Source organism: Neopsephotus bourkii, unplaced genomic scaffold (genome assembly GCF_033783945.1).
Source record: "Neopsephotus bourkii isolate Nb327-2 ecotype Australia unplaced genomic scaffold, CSIRO-AGI_Nbou_v1 NB_1020, whole genome shotgun sequence".
NCBI lineage: Eukaryota > Metazoa > Chordata > Aves > Psittaciformes > Psittacidae > Neopsephotus > Neopsephotus bourkii.
In genome coordinates, this window is record NW_026901509.1 from 128314 (window position 1) to 154860 (window position 26547).

The 26547-nt window shown below is 37.8% G+C and overlaps 1 protein-coding gene across 1 annotated transcript in view; it reads left to right on the top strand.

Moving 5' to 3' along the window:
- CNTLN (centlein) overlaps positions 1–26547 on the top strand; it is a 190513-nt gene that overhangs the window by 36557 nt on the left and 127409 nt on the right. Inside the window, exons 4-7 of the mRNA XM_061360342.1 lie at positions 7245–7379; positions 7967–8146; positions 14012–14145; positions 26372–26534. Of these exons, the coding sequence (XP_061216326.1) occupies positions 7245–7379; positions 7967–8146; positions 14012–14145; positions 26372–26534 (612 nt within the window). The remainder of the gene's footprint in view (positions 1–7244; positions 7380–7966; positions 8147–14011; positions 14146–26371; positions 26535–26547) is intronic.

The following is a 26547-nucleotide window of genomic DNA, read 5'->3' on the forward strand; positions in this document are numbered from 1 at the left end:
CTTTATGAATCTGCTGACAGCAGTTAAGAAGGAGCTTGTCAGAAAAGTTGATCATAGCAACAGCTGTTCGGTATTTACTACGCCTGATCTGGCAGCACTGATGTATGTGAGTGTAATGAAATATTGCTGTGTCAGGAGTAGGTGCTAGTAGGCACTGATTCCTGCAGATCTCAGATAATCTTGCACACTTCCAGAGACAGAGGCTATCTCACTCTGAGGAACTTGTATAGGCCTTGCTGAGAAGTAAAGTGAGGGAAAAAGCCAAACCCCCAGGTTCTGTCAAGATTGTGCTTTTCAGTGAGGACAAGATAAGAGCTCATTTTAGCAGTTTTTTGAGTTCAATTTGGAATTAGTAGAAAGAATAGGGACTAAGAAGATACATCTTATATCTAAGAAGATATAAGATTTTCTGCTGCCTGACCTAGAGGGCTGGGCTACTGCTTTCCATGTTTCGAAATACAGCTGCTATGAAGAGAGGAAAGAGTAGATAAAGTATCAGTCTATTGGACAGTGCCACTTTACAGCACTGTCTTATATGTCTTGCAGAAAATCCAGTCTGTCCAGACTAGACAAAAGAGGAAAGGGGATTTATTTAGAGAAGCTGATTGTTAAGGTGATATTAGAGTTGTGGCGAGGTTGTGAGATTATATTGTCAGTGTTCGCTGTAGTTATCCTGAGACCTGACATATCCTCATTAGAGAAAAATGGACAGTTAATCTCTAAATCTAGCAGATGCATTACTGCAATATGTGCTATACTCAGAGAGGTGCTGGATATAGTATGAAGCTGCAGCTTTTCTTTTTTGGCAGTTAATGTCTCATTTCCAAATTAGAGGTGTACTTTTGTGAAAAACTGGCACTAAGTATTGACCTCTTGCAGGGCAAGGAACTTCTGTATTCCATGTTTCAGAGATGGCAAACCTATTGAACGTGTGCCAGGAACAGTACTTGGCTCCCTTGTCAATGCAAAAATGCAGCTGCTGGCAGCACTTACTTCTGCTTCACCTGTTCTGCAGAAGAGATGGAAAGAATATTAGGATATTTTAAGTAGTGAAAACAACAGTAGAATTTTCTTTTTAGTGCATGACAGATGGGATGTGCAGTATAGTTGTAAGAAGCAGCTTTAGTGGAATGAAATGGTACGCATAATAAAACTTTTGTCGGTGCTGTGACCTACTTAGCAGATCTGGCTAAGATGGTTCCTTTGCTGCTAGTGGAAGTGAGGTCCTAGAGTTCCAAAACTGATACACTACATGAAATCACAGTTTATTTCCACCACATGCTTAAACACTTAAGAAATCCTGTAGGTGGTTCAAGTAAGATAGCAAACTTTGCTGAAGACACCAAATTAATTACATCAGACAATTCCAAAGAGGGCAGTAAGGATCATGGTGTTTATAATATATTATAGTGTTTGACCCTTCCTTAATCTGTGTGACAGATGAGAATTGAGGAGCAAGACTGACTGGTGGTAGAGGAGTAAGTACATACCCCTACCTGCAGGATGAAGTCAAGCTGCTCGTATTTCTGGTCTCCTTTGCTGTAGCAGAACCGTTTCACCTGATCCTGTTAGAAAAGAGCTTTAAAGAGTTTTCATTTTCTTTTCTTCCTCCTGCAAAAAAAGGCCTGCTATTTTTCTCTGGCACATAGATAGCATGTAGGCACGTTAGAATGGGCAGTGTTATAAGGCGTGTTTCTCCTTGTATGTATTTTGTATGTTATCATGTTTTATTTAATCGCCATTAGAAATAGGAGTTCAAAATTCTCATTTGTTTTGGGAATGGATTTGTAGATGTCTGTTTGTGGATTCATACTTTTCAGAAACAATTATTTAACTTGTTTAATGTCAGGAAGTCCTGGAAAGCATGGAGTGGGATAAGGAAGAACAAGAATTCCTGGTGGTATGAAAATCAAGTGAGCTCCTCCACTTCAATTCCAGGGTTTCTTTGGGTTTTTTTTGTGTGTTTTGTTGTTGTTGTTGTTGTTGTGGGTTTTTTTTGTTTGTTTTTTTTTTTTTTGTTTTAAATTATATAAGATTGTTAGAGCATAAGGACAGGTGTGAAAAATAGGAATTATTAATGAGATATGCACTTATACTGTTATTGCATGAGTCGCATTTTAATGCATTATATATCAGTTACTATTTTTCCTGTTTTTTCTGTCCTTGCTAGGAGTCAACAGTTAACTGAATATGGTAATCCTTTGGAAAGATACTGTACAATCAGGTAGCTCTGTTGCCATTTTACTTTTGGAGGAGTAATGGATAAAAAATAACTTGTGCTTTGTATCTTAACTAGCTAGTGTCATTTTGACTATGAAAGGACACCACACAAGACACAGCAGATGACTTCTACAGTGTATGGTTACTGTTTCATGAATTATTTACACAGAATTTCTGTTCATCCTACATCTGAAAATAATTACATGATCTAATAGTCATGAGGTGAAATAGTGGCTTTATTTAATTTTTTTTACTTTTGTGTTTTTCTTTATTTAAGAAAATATGAGAATATGACTGGGGATGTTATTTGTTAAATGTGTATAAGTGTTCAAGTTTAGAACAATGAGAATTAATAAAATTTAAAAAATCTAAAGTGACATTTCAGAAAGCTAAATTAGGAAGGCTATGAAATGTTACTGGCACATTTTTAGTGGTATTTAACAATTTCTGCTAGAATAAAAGGAAAGTTAGAGGAGAGGAGAGAAAGTTATGAGTGCACTAAGTTCAGCTAACTACTTGGTGGGTAAAAAGAGATGGTGAAAGTGGGAGAATAAATATGTAAATGTTGAAGTAGAAATTCTGAGAAGTTTAAAAGACAATGTTTTAACATTTAAGTTGTGATAAAGAAAGCTCATTAATAAATTAATTTTGTTTCTGCTTAAGATGTCAGTATTTTATTAAAAGTCACTGCTTGGGTAAAAGTATTTCAATTTTTGTCAGTTCGAGTTATTTTGGTTTTTGGTTTGTGGTGAGGTTCGAATATTTTTTTTTGTAGGTTTTTTTGTGGGTGTTTTTGTTTTTTTGGTGTTTGTTTTGTTTTGGGGGGGTTGGTTTTTGTTGTTGTTTGTTGTTTTATTAATGTGGTATATTAGAATTGTACTGCATAGTGGCAGCTTCTGATAATGTAATAAAGAAATTGCAGAATGAAATGTTTGTTACCCTTTTGTTTATTTGTTTTGGTAGTGGAAATCAAATGCATGTCCTTTGCTGCAGCCGTAGAGGGACGCCTCTAATATTGTGATGTAGAGACTTGATTTTTTTTCCTGAAATGCCTCATCAGCCAATGACAGAAGCAAGGCGTCTTGTTACATTGTTAGGAAAAAAAAGTGTTGCAGCTAAAGAGATGCCATGAGAGAGGATAAAAATGAATTCTGGAATTGCATTTCTATGAAGCATCAAAAGACTGGCTCTACCAGTCGCAGTGTTTCTTTGTATGTTAATACTGCCTGGAGCATTCTGCGCATCAGCAGTATGCAAAGGATACTCTTTTGATTCTTGTCAGCTAAACAAAAAGGTGAAATTATTAGGGCAAATTCACCTCCAGAATACAGTATTTTTTCTTGTATTTGGAAGCTTGTATTGGAAGATCCCTTAGAAGTGTACTGTAGTTGTGTCTGATATGTAAGTTGTTTTCTGTAATTCTTGACCATGAAGCTGTCAAAAGCCAATTGAACATTGCTTTTGTCCTGTTGCATTCAAACAAGTATGACTGCAGTCAATGCAAAATGTGAGCCAAGATTGTTCTTCTGTAGCATTATCCTGTCTTTTACAGCATCTAGACAAAAACAGTAGACACTGTGGGAAAAGATGAATTCCTGATGAGTGTCTTTTATTTGGTGAAGTCTGTCAAAATAACTTCATGTGGGAGGTTGCCCCATGTGTTGATCATGTATGTTTATTTTCTGTTCACCTACTTACCAGAGTAGGGTAGTCCTTTAGGAACTCTGCTTGTATTCTCTGTTGTAAGAAATTGGTCTTTACTCACTTCCTCCTATTATACAAGGTAATTCATAGGCTGAGGAAACAAAGTGCAAAAACAGCTGCACAGACAAAGGCAGATGATAACTTACTTAATTGTTTGTATCTCAGAAATTCTTCTTTATGACCCTTATTTCTACTCAGTCATGGCTCCTGAGTAATACTCCTGGTTTTTTTCTCTTCTTTATAAGCATGTGAAATGAGCAGATATGAGACTAAAAGTTCGATTCATTTGGAAGGAGAGACAAGAGCATACAAAATAGTACCCAAGAAAAATGCTTAGAAAGGTAACAGGATTTCTTCCATGCAGGTATTACTTATCTAAATAATGTTTCACTACTTTTGTGGTAGATGACTTTGTAGACTACTCAGGTGAGTTTGCTGCTTAGTGATTGATGCAGTGTATTTGCTTCTGGTTTAAAGTCTTAAATGGGTCAGTTGTGGGGATAAGTAATTAGTGTGCAAGTCTGATTCAGGATAACCTGTCTGATTATCCTGCAAAGTATGCGAGGTAAGTAGATTATTTGAGTGTAAAATTTCACCTCAGGAATATGAAACAAACATTTGAAATAGCTAGTTGTACCTATGTACCTTCATTCTCCAAATTGGTGGAAAACTTCCCGTTCCTGACAGATCCCAAAGATCTTTGATTTTACTTCGCAAATAGACATTTGCTTGCCAGTTTCAACACGATATATGATGAAGGTAAGTACTGACATAGCGTAGCTTGTGTACTCAAAAATCAGATGCCTTTGAGCGGGAGCTGCGCTTTGAAATTTTATGAAAGCTTATATTATAACTCAGTGCCAATAGACTACTTCAGATCTATAGAATTTCTAGGGGTGTTCTTCAAATATAGACTTTGTCTTGATAAATATTAAACAAGTAGTAACAAACTGTCAGGAAGACTGAAAAGGAGCTGCTTAAATTTTGTGAGGATCTGGAGAGTGAGAAGGAGGCAAACAAGGTAGTTGATGCTTTCCATGGTAGGGTGGATTCATACCTTTTTAAAGATGCAACTAAATGATCTCTGCTAGCAACAGTTTCTTCCTGAAATTGTAATAGTATGTCTGAAGAGCAGATATTTCCTGAAGCTTCTTTGCTTCAAGTGAAAATTGAGCCTGGTGTCTGGCAGGTTCAAAATATGAGAGAGGGGAGTCATTTATTAAGAGGAGGTTTCTTAATGTCATTATCCCTTCCTTAATGTCTTCTGATAACAAACTTGAGAAGGTTTAAGCACTGGGTTGTGTCTCTTGAAAAAAAATTCATATAAATTTCTGAATGTGAAATTCAAGTTTAGATTTTCTTTGGCGGAAATGGTAAAATTATTATGAGTCTATAGTCTTAGGTAAACTTTGATGAAGATTGATTCAAAGTGCCAGTGCTGTAGAATGAGTCTCTGTTAGTTATCTTGTAAAAAATAAACAAGTACAGTATGGGTTTGAGATTAAATTACCAGTTAGCACTGTTTTAAATACAGTCTAGTTCTCGATGTTATTTTTTTTTTTTTTTTTGTCTGGTTGGTTAGAATTAATAACATCTGAGGCAAAAATACAAAATACAAGAACATGAGGTTTCTGTATTTTTCTTTCACTTCTCAATTTTTGTTTTATTTTTTTCCATTCTCTTCAATTCACATTCACTTTCTTTTCCATCTCTTTAAAGACTACTGTTAGAAAGTGTATAATTCTGTATATTCTTTGAATTCTACTGTGGCTGAGTATGAGGTACAGCAAAGATAATTTTTTCTTTTCTTGAGAAAGTGAAATTTTTAGTGTGGGGAGAAAAATTCCTTCATACCTCCCTACACTATTTACTACACATTTTCCATTCATGGTTGTTAGTTTTCAATATTTGCTGCACAGGTTAGCTGGATTTCAATACCTTGCATAGGCTGAATTGGTTGCAGGGTTTGTTCTTGCTTGGACATACTTTCTGCTACATAGTGTGGTATGTTTTTGTTTGTGGTTTGGGTTTTTGGGAGAGTTTGTTCATTTTGTGTGGGGTTTTGTCTGTGTTTTTGTTCATTTTTGAGTTTTTTTAATGTTTGTGTGGAGGTAGAAGTAGTGGCCAGAGGGATAAAACAAATTTACTACATGTGGAGGAACAACATACAGAAAAGATTTGGGGATGGTAGTACAAGAAATAGAGCAATAAAAATATATGCAAGGAAGGTGGGAATAAAATATGTGAAATTAATGCTTTTTGTATGATTTAACTCTGATAAAACTGAAAAGGCTAGTTTATCAACTATCAAGCTAGTTGTCAAATGTTAAAACATAGCACAGCAGAAGGGGCAGAGCAGAGAAAAGAGTGTGTGTATCTTGAGAAGGTGGTATTCAAACTGCTATTCATACTCCCAAAAGTGCATCTTCCTTCTGAGATTATCACTTTGTGAAGTTTCCTTGTGCAGTGTAGGTGCTCTGGATGCCAATACACTGACAGCGTTAAACGTGCAGAGCAAGCCCTGCTTAACCCTGCGCAGCTGCTTTGTATGCAGGGCTGTTACACATAATGCTTGTGTTTCTTCTTGTGGGTGAGTTACTTTAAGTGGTGACATGGGTACCTTTTTTGCTTAGATTGTTACATGCAGGTTTAAAATCAGTGCTTGTTGAATTTGACTTCAAATACATTGTTTTACATGTTTTTCTCAGCACATTTTCTTGCTTTCTCATGTTTTGACAAACGTGAACCAGCTGTAACCATTTGCAACTTGAAAACCCTCATTCTTGTTTGTCAGCTGTATTGTGGAATAATCTAAAGTTATATCCTCATATAGGTATTTTTTTGTCTCTGAACACATTTCGTTTAGCTTATATATTACAGACAGTTGCATTTTTGGTTGCCTTAGTAGTTATTTTCATGAATTCTGAAGAATTTTGAAGTATTTTATTACTTTTTGCCTTGATTTTTGGTATACTAGAAGTGCAAGTGGAACAGTATTCTAATGTATTCTTAATAAGTACAGATACAACTTCTGCAAATTACTGTTTTTGTCTAAGCTTGACTGAATGATTTCCAGTTATTTCTGCGTTTACAGGTTCCTTTGTTTAGAAGCAGCAAGATACTCAGTTCCTCACTTATTACTGTGTTTCAGTTCTGAGTATGATTAAAGAAGTAACGAAATTAAAATAATGTTATAAAACTACATATATCAGATGGTTACATTTCATAGGTCTGAAATTCACAGGACTAAAATCTAGTACATGAGTGTTCTTTTACAATTACTTTTTGTCTATTAAAATCTTTTTTTTTTTTTTAAATAGCGACTCACAGGACAGCAGCAGGAAATAAACAACTTAATACAGGGAAAAAATGCTGTGGATGAGGAAAATGCCCGTTTGAAGAATGAATTCAGTAACTTGAACCAGAAATTTAAAGATAAAAGACAAGAACTTAAGGTATATTGACTTGTACATAGTTTCATAAGACTGTAGCTTTGAAGTAGTTCTTTAAGCAATGTCAGCCTTTGTGGCACAGAAAGTGACAAGCTTGGGGAAAAAATTGCCTTAGGCCTTGCTATACCTTACCATTTTCTCACACACTATCTCTGAGGAAGATGCTTTAAAGCCAAGAATCCAAGCTTTATAACTTTCAGATAAATAGTTAATGATGGAAATGAAGCAAAGAAAGTAGGAGTGTGAAGATGTGGCTTCTTGTAATTAGATTCTGATGGGACTGGCATTATTAATTGATAAAGCCGAGGTCTGGGAGGATATGTCTGTGTGGGTCTCAAAAATAGCTGGGGACAGCATCAAAGGCAGCTTGATCAATTAATGGGCTCTTTGCAAATGTGTGCTCATCAAAGCTGTCATCCAGCTAAAAAATATGACCCTTCCACCTGCATGAAAGAGGCCAATAAAAGTACACAGGTGACCTTGGCCATCAAATATAGAAGAAGCTGCTGTGAGGGTAAAACTGCACAGTTTATATTTGCTGATTAGTTCTCACTTTTTTGTTTATCGGCCCTTGTGGTACTGTTCTACAGGACGCTGAGGAGTGTGCACAGAAGAAGGAAGAGCAAAACAGACTGGTTATAAAAAATCTAGAGGCGGAAAATCAGGGATTAAATACATGCTGTGCTGACCTGCTAAATGACCTGGAGAAACTGAGGAAGCAGGAGGCACAATGGAAAACAGAGAAATCTGGCAATGATGCCAGAATAAAGGTATGAAGTGGAATGAATGGATTCATGGATGTTATTTTAGAATTGACTTCTCCAGACATTTGCACTACGAGTTATTTTCTTTAAATAACAAGTTATATATTCAAATCTACCAGTGGGGACTTGCATTCATTTACATTCCTTCGCTTAAGACCCACAGCTTTTTAAAAATTGATGTTGCAAAGCTGGAATCTGACTTCAAATAGTCATCTTAAAATGTAATCATTAAAAAATGGAAGATACTGTATTTTAAGACTAAACATATATATGCAAAATAATAAAAGTTTAGAAGTATAATCAGTCACATTTTTATTCTCAGTGTGTAATTTACTTACGTATAATTTGGTTGCAGCAGACTTGATATCTGTTGTTTTGGAAGAACACTTTCAAACTTCAACTGCAATTTTGAATAAATTGTGTCCTAGCCTCCAGAGGGCTCTAATCTCTGAGAGACCTTACTGTTGCATATAATACATTAAAAAGTTATTTTCACTGTTTTTGATAAAATGAAAAATGAAGTAATTGAATACAGGGTACAGAATATTGCATGGTTTTTTTAATTAAGTTTTGTCTTGTTTGCTGGTGAAAATTGGTAAGTTCTTTAATTACTGTAAGAAATAAGTCACAAACATGTTTATTAAAGTGCTTCTAGTTTGCAGGTTCTCTTTACTTACATGGCTAATGAACACTTCTTGGTTACTTTATTTACATGGCTAATGAACAATTCTGTGCTCTTCTACAATATTGAAGTATGTGAATTTCTGGTATATTTAGTGTAGTAACCTTTTAATCAATGCCCAGAAACATATTTTTTGCTCCACTAGCAATTCAGTGGTTTTGTTGATTGTTCTAATTGTTGTGCTGATGGAAAACCTTTGTAAGGGCTTCGTTCAGATCCGTTAAAATGGGAAGTAAAGTTCTTGCAAATTGAGGCCTTTGGAGTGATTATGATGAAAGGATTATAGGATTCCCAGGACAACAACTGGTTTGTTGGTACTTGGGATAGAAAATCTAGTGTTTACTAAACTAATTTAGTAGGTTTCACATTGTTAAATATATTGCTAATAATATTGAATAAATTACTGAAAAACACTGTTACCCACAGCTTCAATGAAAATAGAAAAATAGTTAGTGTATCCATCTTGATGGTTGGTGAGTCATGGTGAAGAGAGAAAGGTCTGTCACAGCCATGTAATTCCAAAGATGGAAATAAAAAAAACATTGGTGTTTCAGAGTGAGGTTACAAGCAGGTCAAGGTGGAGTCTAGAGCATGACAGAGGTAACTTCTTGAGATGGGTATTCCCTGAGATAGCTAGGAATGACACACAGTTGGATCTGCTATTTACCAATGATGATTTAGGAGATCATAATTAATGGCTGCCTTGGCTATAGTGACCATAAAATTGTGAAGGCCAAGATCTTCAGAAGATAAAGGAAGGAGAGTAGCACAATACGGACCTGGAATTAAGGAGATTGATCAGGGAACTGATAGCTGGAATCCCGTGAGAAGCAGCACTGAATGGTAAAAACAGTCAGGAAAATTATAAAGTTTTTGAGGACAGCTTCTTACAAGTCCAAGTGTGGTCCACCCTGACAAGTGGGTGTATCAGGAAGCCAGCTTACCAAACAGAATTAATCACCAAATTCTAGTGTAGGGCAGGGGTGGAAAGAAGTATTCAGGAAGTAGAAACAGTGAAAGCTACAAAGGAGGAGTTCAAAAGCATTGTTTGGGCACTCAGCAATAGAGTTAACCTACCTACAACTGAGACTTGCAGGTGATGTCAGGTGTATCAAGAGTTTCTTGCACTATACTAGTAAAAGGCAGAACAAGGAAAACTTTCTTTTCTTCCTCCTCCTCTCCCCTTGCCTCCCTTTTCTTTCTTTTTTCTTCCCCCTTCCTTTACCATATCTCCTTCCTCTTCTTCTTCTTCCTCTTTCTTCTCCCTTTCCTTATGCTTTTCCTTATTTTTCCACCATTTGTTCTGTAATGTGGGACAAGTGACTACCTTTGCTGGTAAACAGAATTAGGTGAAGGTGATTATTTTGCAAGGCTATTGCAAGGGTTGAGAAGCAATTAAATACTATTTGCAAGTGGGAAATGTTATATCTGACCGATAGGAAGTAATAATTTGTTGTCTCATTATTTTTTATCAATATTTTGTAGAATAATAATTTGTAAAAACCACACAAAGTTCTTTTTAGTTCATCCTGGTTTTACATACACGTCTGTAAATATTTGCTTGAAAATTTAAGTAGTAATTTGAATAAATTTCTCCCTCTGTTCCTGGCATTACCCATTACTATTGTTGAACACTCAAGAATCAATATTGGATGCCAGATTGGCTTTAATAGGATGCTTATAAATAATAAAGAATAATAATTTCCTTATGTACAGAGGCCAAATACGACATCAACACACTGCACAATATGGGGCTGCAGATTATAGTGTTCTAATGTATACCCCCCAATATAACATGTCCCTGAGACGCTTTTAAAAAGCAATTTATGAGCAAATTCAGTAATAAAGTTGTATTGTTGTTCTCAAGTGATCGTAAACGTGGTTACAGATAAAATAATTTGAATTCAGAAATTATATCCCCTTGCGAAAGTTAGTTCTGCCTCTCAGCCTTGAGATTGGGGGTTGAGCTAACATCTCTTTTTGTACATGTTTTTCAGTAATAAACACTATCTTTAACAATATTGTGGATGGTGGTGTATACAGATACTATTCATGTTAGTCTTCTGTATCTGTGGAAGAATAAAATGAAACCTTATCAATGTGATCTACAGCAGCGTTGTTTTTAAAATGTGTATTAGAGGATAGAAATGCTAGGTCTAAATAACAGTTTCTTTGTTTGGAAAAGTAGCCTCTCTTTAAAGACTGAACCAGGTGTTACTAGCCCTTTCCCCCACTCCCACCCCAGTCTTTAAACCGTTTTCTCTGCAGAAAAGTTTTAACTTGTCACTTTCAAAGACTGTTTATTTCCAGACCTACTGCAGGCTGAATTGGGGTATAAAATCTAACTTTTTCAGTTTGAGACAGAAAGCTTCTATGGCTAGTTTGTCCATTTAAGGAATATTTCTTTAAAGACTTGTCATATTAGCCAAAATCTGAGTGAAACAGGTAAATAGGAAGAGACCTGATCAGATGGCTAAGAGGGTGGCAACAGTGTTTTATTATCTTACAAATACATTTGTCCCATGTGTACCTTCATATAAAAAAAGTAAGGTGTGCAAAAAAATAATATCGCTTTCTTCATTAAGGTAGCTCCTGAGAATTACTCTTCTGTGCTTTCTAAGGCATTTATCAGCTTTCTGTATCTCCTCAAAGTGCACAGGTGAAAATCTGTCAATCAGCCACCATTTACATGGATGTGTATGTATCAGTATTTCTGAATGAATTAGGGGTTTGAGTTATTTTGTTCTTCTTTTGGTGAAGGATACTTAGGTTACTGTTTAGTAGTAAGATTTTTCTAGTTAGTAAAGTACTTTCTAAAGTTCTTGAAGTCTGAATGTGGGAGCTTTTAAAGAAACATGGAGAGGTGTTGTCTGTAAAATTGAACATTGAGAAACAGCTATCTCTGTCAAGAGGGGCCTGGGATTTTAGTACCATTGAAAAATGAGAGCAGTATTGGGATGGGACCTTGAAAAAATACTCTCACATCTGTCATAATACACAAGAAAAAAGGCCTGAAAACAAATCTACTGTATTTGAAAGTGACTTTCTAAGGATCTGATGTTACAAATAACAAAATTTAGTGTTAATTTAGGGTGAGTCCGTAATCTTTACAACTGTGCTGCCTCATGTCTTTTCTGTGTTATGCTTTTAATGTTTGAACTTATTTTAAATTCACCCTTTCTCTGATTTTTCTGAGTTTATAGTTCTTGGGCTTGAAGTGATCAAAATATTCCTGTAATGTTTAACCTTAAATTATTTTTCATCCTAGTTAGGATCACTTTCATGGCTAGAAATAATGACTAGACTTATTCTTTGTGCTTCACTTTCAGTACTGTTGTAAAGAAGTATCATATCTTTTACTGTGTCTTGTAGTTTTCTCTGAAATACTCATTTTCTTTCTCACATTATATTACGAAATTGTAAGATATTTTGACTTACTGTGTTTTAAATAACACTTCCTTTGCTTTAATATGCTTTAAAAAAAAAGTTGCCTGTAGGTACAATTAAAATAAGCTTTACTTTGAAAATCAGGTTTAGGAGGATTTGTATTTAGTGAATATTCGTTTTCATGCTTATGCAATGAAGCTACCTTCTCAACTACTGTATCAATTTAAAAGCAATCTAATGAATTCCGTGTGCCTTTAAAAATTGAGATACTGATAAATTGATTGTAAAGGGCTATAGGTTAATTCATACTCTTAGTTTTCTAGTACAAAAGATCTACGAAATGCCTCACTATATGGCATTTCAGTGTATAAGCTATTTGTATATGAAGTCCCTCCTTGCCCCTGTTTTCATGTTTTGCCTTTTCATTAATGATTCCAAAAAAATCAAGGTTTCATAGTTGGTTCATAAGAGGTTGAACTGATAAGTTTGTTAGTTGAAGTCAAAATCTGAAGTCGTGCATGTCATAAATGGGATGAAGCACTGACAAATGCTCTTTTTCTGTTTTTAAATTTTGCCATTGTGTCTGATGTTGTATTTGTGACAGAATAATTTGTAAACTATTCTTTGTGTTGTACCCTGCAATCTCCTTCCTAGTAGCTGGGGCAGTGCTGGGTTTTAGGTTTAGTCTGAGAACAATGAGGTAAGACACCAGTGCTCAGTAGCACTTACCCCAATCAAGAACTTTTCAGTCTCTCATTCTGTGTCAATGAGGAGGGGCACAAGAAGCTGGAAGGGAGCAGAGACAGGACATATGACCCAAACTAGCCAAACGGGTATTTCTTACCACAGCACGTCATGCCCAGTATATAAATCAGGGGGAGTCACCCAAAAGGGATCAGTTGCTGCTCAGGTCGGGCTGGGTATTGGTCAGCGGGTTGTGAGCAATTGTACTCGAATTTGTTTTTATTTTTGTTTATCCCTTCACTATTTTCTTTGGTTTTATCCCTCCTTCCCCCTTACTGTTGTTGTTACTATATTTTTACTTTATTTCAGATATTAAACGTATCTCATCAACCTGTGCATTTTACCTTTTTCCAATTATCCTCCCCATCCCAGTGCAGGGTGTGTGGTACTTAGTTGCTGGCTGTAGTTAAGCCATGCCAACAGTTTGTTGGCTAGCTTGTATGGTATGGCCTACTGTAAATGCCAAACTATTACTCGTTTACATTGTTTTCAGTGAACATTTCCGGAAGTTTTCTTGTATGCTGTTTCTTTTCCTGAAGAAACTATTCCTTCCATTGAATTGAAGTACAAAATCATGAGATACTTAACAAGCAGTCTGAAAAATTAATTCATATCTGTGATTCTTAGTTCATGTGCACAATATTGTGCAATTTTAGAGAACTTAAAACAGTGAATGTATAACTTCTCTGGTAGGAGTAGGTGTTTTCTGTTCAGTTTCTACACAGAAAACAAGTTTTAATCAGATCAGTGGTTGCATACTGTACTATTGCTTTGCAAAGATTTGATTCAGGATTCTCTTTCAACATCCAGCAGACGAATTATTAAGGAAAACTTCCCACAGTAAAGAATAGGTGGCCACCTAAAATTTGAAATGTATCTTTTTTTCTGGTATTAAGGATTTTTCCTATATCCAAACTTGCACATATATCTCTATATATTTGGTTAGACCACAATAAATATATGCATGCAAATTCATATGTCTATATATGTTGATAAAAACCATAGTAAATTTTAACTCTTTCATATACATTAATATGTTTCAAATGCTTTCTTTGTAGACTTTCGAAACTGACTTAGCAGAGGCAAAAGAACAAATAAAAGAGTTGCACAATATATGCAGTAACTTGTCATCTCAGGTAGCTGTGAAACAGGAAGAACTGATCCAGAAGGATTGGGATGTGATAAGAGCTAGGTAAGTATTTGATGATTTCATTACCATTAAGCCTGCATCTTCTCAAAAAGACTATTGTTGCACTTACATTGGTGCATTAAAGATGTTTTTGTGCAGCCGTATATTTTCGTACCATTCTCATACCAGATGTAAAGCATTTGGAAATCTACCACTAGATAACAGTTTATATGTAGACTGTGATATATTTTGACTCAATATATTATTCTCATTTTTTGAGTAGGGATGGGCTTAAAAATGTCAACTTCTGCAATTAGCATTGGGTCAGAGTCCTACCAGTTTCCACTGAAAGTAGGAAAATGCCTATATGATTAATGACATAAACATTTAATCGGAGGGCTAAATGCCCTAAGCTTAGAAAAGCATTAAGCTTAACTTTACCTTTCTAATTAAGAGTCAAATCTGACAAGTCAGCAAAAGTCTATGTAAGCCTGTGCTAAAGGTTTAAAGTGCAGTGATTTAAGCTTTATCTTAGGTCTTGCACACCATTTCTTTACACTGAATCTGTAAGATTAGTGCTGCATTATTTGAGTTGTGGAAAAGAAATGAAGAATGGAATTAGTTGTATTAATTGACTAGACTACCGAATTAGTCAAAATGAAGGTAATGGCAGAAAACAATTGGTAACTTTGAGTGGACTGCTAGGAAACTGTCCATTTTTCACCTCTTCATTTTAGAGGATACATTGTGTTTATCACACCTGTGTTAGACAAATAATATTTCCTTCAATATTGCCTCAAACTGAGGTTATGCCTGAAAAGCTGCAGCTGGGATGCAGAAGTCGTTGGTATGGACATTCCTCTTTGCCTTCCAAGCAGAAATAATCTTACTATAGGGAGTTAGCAACTTAAGTCTTTTTTGGTAAAAAATCTAGAATTACGATTTTGAACCCTCTGACTTGAATTGTCACGGTATTTGATAAAATCTGTACAGGAAAATAGCTATCTTGCTATTTCCATATTTGAAAGGTATAAGAGTGGGATTTTCAAAAGTCAATAAAAAAAGGCAACTTTAATGGGAAGTTCTGTTGAAAGATGCAATCACTGGAATTTGTGAAATACATCAATGGACTAATAGGCTTTATTATTTTCTGAAATTACTCTCAGAAATATGTACATATGTGAGAGAACTAGGGGCAGCAAAGAAGACATTTATGAAGTTGGGTAATTCAGATTTGCAAAGTTAGTGCTTGTTGCTTGTAGTGCAGCATGTGGTCTGAGTTGGCCAAATCATTGAACTTAAAATTTCTCAAATATATTCATTGCTGTTCACTATAAAACAGCCTCTTAGAATTTGCTGAGGGAACTTCGAAAGAAAAAACAGGCTTATAAAAGGTGGAAGCAAGGCCACGTGGCCTTGGAAGAATACAGGGATGTTGTCCGGGAAGCTAGGGACCAGGTTAGGAAGGCTGAGGCCCAGTTAGAACTAAACTTAGCTAGGGATGTGAAAGATAGCAGCAAGGGATACTATAGGTACATGGTAAATAAAGGACAGACTAGGGACAACGTCGGCCCTCTCTGGAATCTATCAGGAGAGCTGGCTACTATGGATTTGGAGAAGGCTGAGATTCCTAATGATTTCTTTGCCTCAGTCTTCACTGGCAAATGCTCTGACCACACCACTGAGGTCTTGGAAGGCAGATGTGGGGACTGTGAGAATGAAGAACTTAGGTCCACTGCAGGAGAAGATCTGGTTCAAGACCATCTTAAGAACCTGAATGCACACAAGTCCATGGGACCTGATGAAATCCATCCATTGAGGAGCTGGCAAATAAAGTTGCTAAGCCATCATATTTGAAAAATCATGGCAGTCGGATAAAGTTCCTGACAACTGGAAAAAGGGAAATATACCCCCCATTTTCAAGAAGAGGAAAATGGATGACCCAGGGAATTACAGACCAGTCAGTCTCACCTCTGTGCCTGGCAAAATCTTGGAGCAGACTCTCCTGGAAGGCACGCTAAGGCACATGAAAAACAACAAGGTGCTTGGTGACAACCAGCATGGCTTCACTAAGGGGAAATCCTGCCTGACCAATTTGGTGGCCTTCTATGAGGGGGCTACAGAACTGATGGACGGGGTAGAGCAGTTGACGTCATCTACCTGGACTTGTGCAAAGCATTCGACACTGTCCACCATGACATCCTTGTCTCTAAATTGGAGAGACATCAATTTGATAGATGGACCGCCCGGTGGATAAAGAACTGGCTGGATGGCTGCACGCAAGGGGTTGTGGTCAATGGCTCAGTGTCCAGCTGGAGACCAGTAACGAGTGGTGTCCCTCAGGGATCGGTGTTGGGACCCTTCTTTTTCAACATCTTTGTCACTGACATGGACAGTGGCATTGCGTGCGCCCTCAGCAAGTTTGGCAATGACACCAAGCTGTGTGGTTCGGTTGATATGCTGGAGGGAAGGAATGCCATCCAGAGGGACCTTGACACGCTTGTGAGGTGGGCTGATGCCAACCTCATGAAGTTTAACCATGCCAAGTGCAAGGTCCTACACCTGGGTGGGAACACTCCCAAGCACAACTACAGGCTGGGCAGAGAAGAGATTCAGAGCAGCCCTGTGGAGGAGGACTCGTGGGTGCTGGTCGACGAGAAGATGAGCATGAGCCAGCTTCAGTGTGTGCTTGCAACCCAGAAAGACAACTATATCCTGGGCTGCATCAAAAGGAGTTTGACCAGCAGTTTGAAGGAGGTGATCCTGCCTCTCTACTCTGCTTTTGTGAGACCTCACTTTGAGTGCTGTGTACAGTTCTAGTGTCAACATAAAAGGGACATGGAACTGTTGGAAGAAGTCCAGAGGAGGGCCATGAGGATGATCAGGGGACTGGAGCACCTCCCATATGAAGACAGGCTGAGAAAGTTGGGGCTGTTCATCCTGGAGAAGAGAAGGCTGCGTGGAGACCTCATAGCAGCCTTCCAGTGTCTGAAGGATGCTTACAAGGATGCTGGGGATGGACTCTTCATTAAGGGCTGTAGTGACAGGACAAGGGGTAATGGGTTAAAACTTGAACAGGTGAAGTTTAGATTGGATAGAAGGAGGAAATTCTTTCCTGTTAGGGTGGTGAAGCACTGGAATAGGTTGCCCAGGGAGGTTGTGAATGCTCCATCCCTGGCGGTGTTGAAGGCCAGGTTGGACAGGGCGTTAGGTGAGATGGTTTAGTGTGAGGTGTCCCTGCCCATGGCAGGGGGATTGGAACTAAATGATCTTAGGGTCCTTTCCAGCCCTAATGATTCTATTATATTCTTATCTGATCTGTTCTGTTCCATTCTAGACGAATCTATTCTTGACATGGTCATCTCATCTACATATGTAATTAAAATAAGTACTTTTTTGAACATGGCATATGAACTTGAGGTAACAAAAAGATGGTCAATATATTTATTTGAAGTTTCAAGTCTTTTTCTGTATATTTTTCCATACATCCTACATTCTGTATTTATGGAAAAGAGTTTGGCAAAGGGTTCGCATGTTTTTCTGTGTGATCAAATGTTTTCCTTCCCAGATACTTCATTGATACTGCAATGAATGATAGTATGTTTCCATATCACTAGTTTGTGAGTTATACTTATCTTGTTATGTATGTATATATTTGTTCAATACCATTATCGTTCAATGTCTGTTAATCTTTCTCAATGAACTGTCTTTGCTTACAAGTGTCTTGGTTACATTTCCAGTATGAAAAAAGAAGGTTTATGCTAAATGGCTTGTATGAAATTCACAGTTTCAGGCAGCAGTTCCTGTAGTTAGCCACACAGGCTGAGAATTTCAAGTATTCTGTGTTTTGTGTATTGCAGAATACTGAATTTTCTCCCTATCTTCCCAAAGGGAAACATACATAAAACATTTTTTTCTTTTGGTGCTTAATGAAAAAAGAACAACTCCAGAAATAAAGGAAAAATCTGAGGAGAAAATAAGGTTTCTACATTGTCTCATCTTCTTAGTCCAAGATCTTAGAACTGTGCTGACTTCATGATTTAAACATTTGGTTGTTAGTTTTTTATTTTGACTGATAATTTATTTTTTTTTAATTCTCGTTTGTACCTCAGACTTGTAAAAGTATTGTATCGAATGGTCAGGTTTTATTTAATCCTGGCAAAACATTCTTTGACAATGGTGTGGAAAATACCCTATCTCCTTTGCTATCTTCCATTGTCAATTTCAAACTTTTGGAGCTGAGAAAGAGCAATCTGATTTGCAAATCTCTCTGTTCTCCTTACTGCTGTGCCTCTCTCTCTCCATATGCTGCCTGCCTGCCTTCCCCACCATTTGCTTTCTTGAAAACAGATGAGGTGCATATTTGTAATTGTTAGAAATAAGTTCTGGAGAAAGGAAAGAAGGAAACTGGCTTCCTTCATTTAGCATCTTCTTTTATATGCAGTATAGGCAGATCCAGAAAAATGCTTCTCAGCTGACACCTTGGTAATTGTGTTTGAAATTTTTACAGCAGATGCTAAAATCAATTGGAAATCAAAGTCTCTTAAGAGCCTTAGTGCAAACTGGTCTGGTGCTGTTTCTTGTGCAGTCTTAACTTCTGTTCTGCACGTCATTTTTTTAGAAGATTTTTTTCAGTTTAACAGTAACTGTGTCTGCAGACACTAAGAGAAATTTTTTTTTTAGTCTTTTTAGTAAATTATGTAATAAATTTAGTAAAAAAAACAGTCTTTTTTCAGCAAAGTATCAGGGACCAAAATTTTAAAGTACTCCAGTCTCATTCTGGTGGAAGAGAGTGGGAGATGTTTCTGAAAGTCCCACCAGTATCAGTAAAAGTCTGTCACATACTTCTGAGCTGTGGAAAATAAATTTTCTAAGACTAGTGAACAGACAGTATTTACAGGACCCATCCTGCACAGTGTATGTCTCCAGAAAACTACCACCTTCGTTTGCTGGCTTTACTGTTGCAAAGCATTCTTGATCTCACTGGGTTTAATTTTAGCCTCCTGAAGTAGTTATGAAATGCATTCTTAGTTCCATTTTTTTAAGTTTGCATTTGGTACAGATTTTCTGTATCTATTTAGAGTCCCTGGTAGCCTTTCCATTTTCACATTATTGAAGAACATTAAATCTTGCTGTTTTGTTTCTAAATATTAACTCCAATGCATCTCTGTGATTTATTTTGAAATTAGCTGGATATTAGGGTTTAGAACTTTGTGTTTACAGCTGAGCACTTGGTGGTCTGTGTCTCATTGGCACAGAGCTCTGATGGAACTCTGAACATCAAACTTCAGAGGTTTGCTTGACTTGCTGAGACCTGAGCCTTGCTGTCACAGGTATCCAAGAAATATTAAACTTTTGTGAATATAGTAAACCATTATAAAATTGAATTAGAATTTCTTGCCTCTGTGTTCGTAATGGAATTGTGTGCCACAACTTTATTCCTTTAAAATTAGTTTCTAGTCCTGCCTCTGATCATTTCACAACCACTTTTTTTCGTAACAGTATTGCCCCCTCTTTTCCCCTGCCCTATTTACCTCTGTGCTGTACATTGTGAGGCAGTCAGATTTCTACTCAGCCCTTACTTTGCTGCTCTGGGTTTTCCAGGTTATTCTTTGAGTGTGCTGTAAACCATTTCATAGCATCTGTGCCATTCCCCTGAGAAGCCATAATTCATAATGCCTGTCACTGTTGTATTTCTGAAGTACAGCTAATGGAATTTTGAGATTTCCTGAGTTACCCCAAACCCTGTTATATCTGCTTGGTAACAGGGGTAGGAGAGCTACTCAGAATCCCAGTGTATTCACCAAAACTGTGGTGGTGAAACAAAGCCAGTATCACCTGAAGTGGTGGGTATGATGAACATTAAATCTGTTTGCAGCTCATGGAGTGACAGCAGCTACCCATTCCAATTACATCTCTGGGAAGCCACAGTTTACTCTTAAACTGTTGGTATGTGCAGGACATAAAGGTTTTATTTAATGTTATCCTCTAAGGATAGGAGGAAACTTTAATTAGCATTCTTGTCTGATGTGAGCAGCAGAGTTACCTCTACTGTAAACAGTAATATGACTCTTAAATATTGATATTGGCAGGACAAGTTCTTAGGTCTTCGAGTCTTGCTAGAGTCCAGTTTGTAGAGTAATCATATAGTATCAACCTTGCATGTTTAAAGCAAAATACTATGGTTATCTTACTTTTGTGGCTGAAATACTTCAATTATGCTCTTCTATCTTGACCTGAGACAAAACTGACTATTTTTCATAGTTTTTTTCTTGTGACTTGAAGAGCGCAGCTCACTTTCTGTAAATTTCTTGGTTTCCCATTGTATTGCCCTTGAGGTGTTTGGTTAGTTGATTGTTTTTTTCCTCGGTAGTATCTGTTGACTTCAGTGTTAAATGGAGTATGGAGTTGCGTGTTCTCAGTGTATCAATGGTGATCATGGTCTGTTTGTTTATGGGGACGATAAGGGTGGTGGGGAAAAAACAGACCTTGTAGGTGTTTGTTACATCCAATTTGCATTTTTTGATTATTTCTTCTGTTACATATTTGATGTTGAAGTACCATTTTACACAAGACTTGACATCCTTATCCTGCTGCAGTGACAAGCAGGTGTCTTTCTTGTAGAGTGCTTGGTAGATTGCTGATTTGAGTAAGCACATTAATAGATATTTTGATCTGAAATTCATTTTTACCTTTTAACTATTTACTGACTATCATGGGGTTGATTTTGTGTACTTGCTTTGAGCATGCTGCTGGCAAATTAGTAACAGAATCATACAGAATCATTGAGTGGTTGAGACTGGCAGATACCTCTGGAGATTGTGTTGTCCCTCTTTTCCAGCAGGTCCAGTGATCTGCTCAAGCAATATCAGCCAGAGCAGGCTGCCCAGTATGATGTCCGATTGACTTTGAGTATGTCCAAGACTGGAGATTCTGCAAACTCTCTGGGTAGCCTGTTCAGTGTTTGACTACTTTTACAGCATAAAACCTTTTTTTTATTTTTTATTTTTTTTTAAACTGGAATTTCATGCCTTTTTAATTTTTGCCTGTTGTCTCCTTCTTTGACTGGGTACCACCGAGAAGAGTCTGTCTGCATCTTCTTTATAGACTTCCATCAGGTACTTATGTAATATGCCTCCCCTCTGAGCCTTCCTTTCTTCAGACTAAACAGTCCCAGCTTTCCCAGCCTCTCTGCGTATGGCAGGTGCTTCAGTCCTTTCATCATCTCTGTGGTCCTTCATGTATCCATCTCTCGTATACTGGCCCTAGAACTGTACACACCACTTCTGAATAAAGGGGAAGGACCACCTCGTTCCCCGTGCTGGTAACGCTCTTCTCTGTGAGTCTCAGAATGTCTTTGGTCTTTGCCACAAGGACACGTTACTGGCTCCTGGTCAGTCTGATGACCACCAGCATCCCCAGGACATTTTCTTACAAGCTGCTTTCCAGCTGGTTGGGCCCCAGCCTTTGCCAGTGAATGGGGTTATTATTCTCAAGGCAATAATTTACACTTCCCTTTATTGCACTTTGTGAGGTTTCTGTCAGCCCATTTGTCCAGATTGTTGAAGTTCCTCTGACTGGTAGCATAAACATCTGGTGGAACAACGACTGTCCCCAGTTTTGAGTCATCAGCAAACTTGCTATGGTGCACTTTTCCTGTTGTCCAGTTCATTAATGAAGATGTTAAAAGAGGATTGGCCCCAGTGTTAGCCCCTAGAATACTCCACTGTTGCCTGGCCTTCATCTGGGCTTCGTGCCACTGATCACAACTCTTTAACCCTGGTAGATTCAAGCCAGATTCAAATCTACCTTACTATCCATTTATCTAGGCCTTCTGTCCCTGCTTCTGCGTCTGTATCCTTCCTTTTACATTTGAGTTTAGTCAGTGGAGGTCCTTGTTCATCCATCCAACAATCCTCCTGCTACACTTGCTTGACTTCTTGCTCATTGGAATGGACCGTCGTTGATCTTGCAGGAAGTAATCTCTGAAAATCAACCAGCTCTCATGGATCCTTCTTCTCTCCAGACCGATACTGTACTGGATTCTTCCAAGGAAGTCCTGAAAAAGGCCTGTTTGCTCCCCAAAAATCCAGGGTTGTGATACTGCTTTTTCCCTTTGTCCCACCTCTCAAGATCCTGAACTCCTATCATCTCAAGGTTGCTGTAGAAAAGGCTGCTGCAGACCTTTACACCTGTGACCATTCTTTGTAAGTATGTGGTCCAGCAGTGTGTGTCCCCTTATAAGCCTGTTAGTTGCCTATAGCAAGACATTCTCATCAAAGCACTCCAGAAACTTCCTGGATTGCTTGTGCCCTGCTGTGCTGTAATCCCTCCAGTGTATACTGGAGTGATTCATAGTCCCTTATGAAGACAAGGGCCTGCAAACCTGAATCTTCTTCCAGTTCTTGAGAGGACTTAATTCTTCCTTCTGGTCAGAAAGGATCAGCAGGCAGCCCCTGTCATCCACACTGGCCTGCCTTCAGAGATGCTCTCATCTGGGTCATTGCTCATCCCAAGGCAGAGCTCTATCCATCCATTTAGACTACTCTTTCACATAAAGGGCAACTTTTTGATATCACAGCCTGTACTTCCTGAAGAGCCTGTATGACATGGCAGCACTCCAGTCATGTGAGGTATCATGTCTTTCTCCATGATTCTAATGCGTCCTGCAACTACAGACAGATTTCTAATTCCTGCTATCATCATCTGTGGGGACATGCTGTGTGCATTTGAGCAGCAACTTCAGATGGACACTTACTTGTGCCTGTTTCCCAGGAAGAATCTTAAGAATCCTTCTAATGTCTTGTCAGCACTCCCTTATTTATGGGCATATGCTTGAGGTTGTCCTCCCTGAGCTTTGTATTCATCACAAGGTCTTTCCTGGGCATACCAACCTGTGCCCTTGTCTTGTCAGCCCTGGCCACAGCTCTCTCACTTTTTAGTTGGTCAGCATCTCTCTCCACCACCATTCCTGTTTTAAAGCTCCCCTCACCAAGTTTGCCTGTCTGTTACCAAAAGTGCTTAATCCTGTGAATTTATTTGTGTTGCCCCAATTGATGATGAATAATTCCTGGTAAGATTGAGTATCATTTCCTCCTTCCTGTGTAGAAATGAAATAAAAGAAGGTTCCCTTTGTTGATCTACAATTATAAATAGTACCTTTTAGACTAAAGAGGATAAAATCACCTGTAACATAGAAATGCAAGTAACATCCAACTGCAGATATTTCTGTGTATCAAGAATTTTTCAGATTGAAACTTTTTGTTTGTGTAACCTTTTACTCAAAAAAAAAAAAAAAAGAGGAATTTAGGACACGTGTATGAAGAAATAAAGTTTGATTTTTAAAATATGGAATAATGGAACTGTGACTAGGTTTCCTTATATTTAAAAATCCTTGAACTTAACATGGGCAAACATGTTAACATGTGTTCTGACTGTGCTGCAGTTGGGTGGCTGCAAGGTTGAGCTTCCCCCCCAGATCTCCTCTCTTAGAGTATGACCCAAATCTTGATAAAGTCAACAAGAAAGACTCCCATTGACCTTAATACACTTTGTGGGCAGACCATTAGAGAATACTTGATACTGTACATTCTCAGGTGACAGACACAGATAACTGCTTTCATGTTTGCATACAAATTAAACAGCAGCAATATAGCAGAGTGGTCTTGGCAACAGCTTCTACCATAATTTCTAACAGTATCTGAGGATTCAGCATTATTCCAGGTTTTTCCCTTCCAGAACAAAATGAAGATCTGGAGAACCAGTATAAAATTAATATAATCTGTGTTTCAGCTGCCGTGCAAAGATGTGGTTTTTTTCTACTATTTACTCACATTCAGGGAAATAAGCCAAGTGCTTGTTTTGAAATCTGTCATAGAGTTTCATAAGGTTCTAGTATACCATTATGTCCCTATTTCTCCTGCTGTGCTTGTGAACAGAATTAAGAAGTACCCACTGCAGTTTTGCTTTGGTTTTGTTAAATAGAGTGCTAAATGCATCTCTACTGTTGTTAAGGTTAACCTCTCATTAAGAACAGTAGGACTGGGACCAGTGCTATTTAATATTTTCATCAGCGACCTGGATGAGGGAACCAATTGTACTCTCAGCAAGTTCGCTGATGACACTAAACTGGGAGGAATGGCTGACACACCAGAAGGCTGTGTTGCCATTCAGTGAGACCTGAACAGGCTGGAGTGTTGGGCGGGGAGAAATTTGATGAAATTCAACAAGGACAAGTGTAGAGTCTTGCATCTGGGGAAGAGCAACCCCATGTACCAGTACAGGTTGGGGGTTGACCTGCTGGAAAGTAGTGAAGGGGAAAGGGACCTGGGGGTCCTGGTGGGTAGGAGGATGACCATGAGCCAGGAATGTGCCCCTGTGGCCAAGAAGGCAAATGACATCCTGGGGTGCATTAGAAAGGGTGTGGTTAGTAGGTCCAGAGAGGTTCTCCTCCCCCTCTATTCTGCCTTGGTTAGGCCACATCTGGAATATTGTGTCTAGTTCTGGGCCCCTCAGTTCAAGAAGGACAGGGAACTGCTTGAAAGAGTCCAGCGCAGAGCCACAAAGATGATTAAGGGAGTGGAACACCTCCCTTATGAGGAGAGGCTGAAAGAACTGGGTCTCTTCAGCTTGGAGGGGAGGAGACTGACGGGTGACCTCATCAGTGTTTACAAATATGTAATGGGTGGGTGTCAGGATGATGGAGCTAGGCTTTTTTCAGTGATATCCAGTGACAGGACAAGGGGCAATGGGTGTAAACTGGAGCATAGAAGGTTCCATGTTAACATCAGGAAGAGCTTCTTTACTGTGAGAGTGACAGAGCACTGGAACAGGTTGCCCAGGGGGGTTGTGGAGTCTCCCACATTGGAGATATTCAAGGCCCGCCTGGACAAGTTCTTGTGTGATGTACTCTAGGTTACCCTGCTCTTGCAAGGGGGTTGGACTAAATGATCTCTTGAGGTCCCTTCCAACCCTTGGGATTCTGTGATTCTGTGAAAATACTGGTAATTAAGCCATGTCCTTAAGTGTTCTCCTGCATTGGCCTGTTAACAGGCTTTTTTAAACAGTGCTGTTTTAACCACAGTAAGTTGACTGAGTATGCTGTTGTGGTACATGTAATTTCAATTTTATAGGCAAAAATATGATTATTCAGATGTGCTTTTAATGAATAATCAATATATGAAGTAGTGGCTCAGGTCTTAAATATTTTTTTGAAAGTTCCCTTAAAATGGTTTCTTCGTCCAGTTTCTCAGGACCAAATAAGTTGGTATTTAAGCTTACCTTTTTGTGCACTGATTTTTGCTTGGATATCTGCAGCAGTATTATAAAAATGTAATGATAATTGTTGTTGTTAATGGTAATTCTAAGTGCAGAGAAGCCGGTCACCAGTAAAAATCTTAAAAGAAATAAGGAAGTAAACTTGTTGAAGTGCTAAGCTTATATTTCAGTGCCTATATGTAATACTAGTTGAAATGTACTTGTGAATTAAACAGGAAATTAAGTAGAAAATATATAGAGAGCTATTAATGGAGCCTTCTAGCATGTGTTACAGAAAATATTCCAGGTTTTTAACATTGTTTACAATAACTAAGAGTTACTGACCTTCAGTTCTGCCTTGATTTATAAGATTATCATCAGTAGAGTAAAATTCTCAAGCAGACTGATTATATTAGATCTATCCTATGGTTGCATTACAACATATTTCCTATTATTATATTTATAGAACTTTTATTGTTATGTTATATGATGCACACCAAAGTTTACTTACTTTGCTTTATGGATTTCTCAGTATGCTGCACCTTGAAACAAAAAGCAGTTTATCAGCAGACATACTTCATGTGTCTAGGGAATAGAGGCATTTCAAAAGATACTTGCTTTGCAGATACTTTTCAAGTTAAAGAAAACTTGTGTCTTTTCTTGATTGTTCTAGTTAAAAAAAAAGAAACAAACTTCTGACAGTCCATGTGTTCTAAGTATTTTACATTTTGACACCCACCACCAAAGAGTTAACTGAATATTGATTAGAAAGTATTGATGCAGTAGCAAAAATCCATTTATTTTAAAGCAGTTAGACCAGTACAGGAAAATTGAAAGGCATTCCATTTTGAAATTTAACTGTTTTGTAGATATTTCACAAAAGTATATAATAAATATATGTAACTTCTAGTGTTTATAAGGCAGGTGGCAGAAAAATAAATGAAAATAGAAAGCTCATTATCTACAATAAAATTATTTTAATACAATTGTTTAATGGAGGTCTTAATTTCTCTGTATTGCTTATTTTGCACAGGAAGGAGTTACAGGAGCTGCAGAATCTTTACAATCAAAACATCGAACATACAGCACAGCAGGCTGAGCTGATACAGCAACTTCAGGCTCTCAGTCATGGTACACAAAAAGTACTGAAAGACCAAGAAGATGCTCACATAGCTGAAACAACATCCTACCAAAAAGTAATGTCATTCT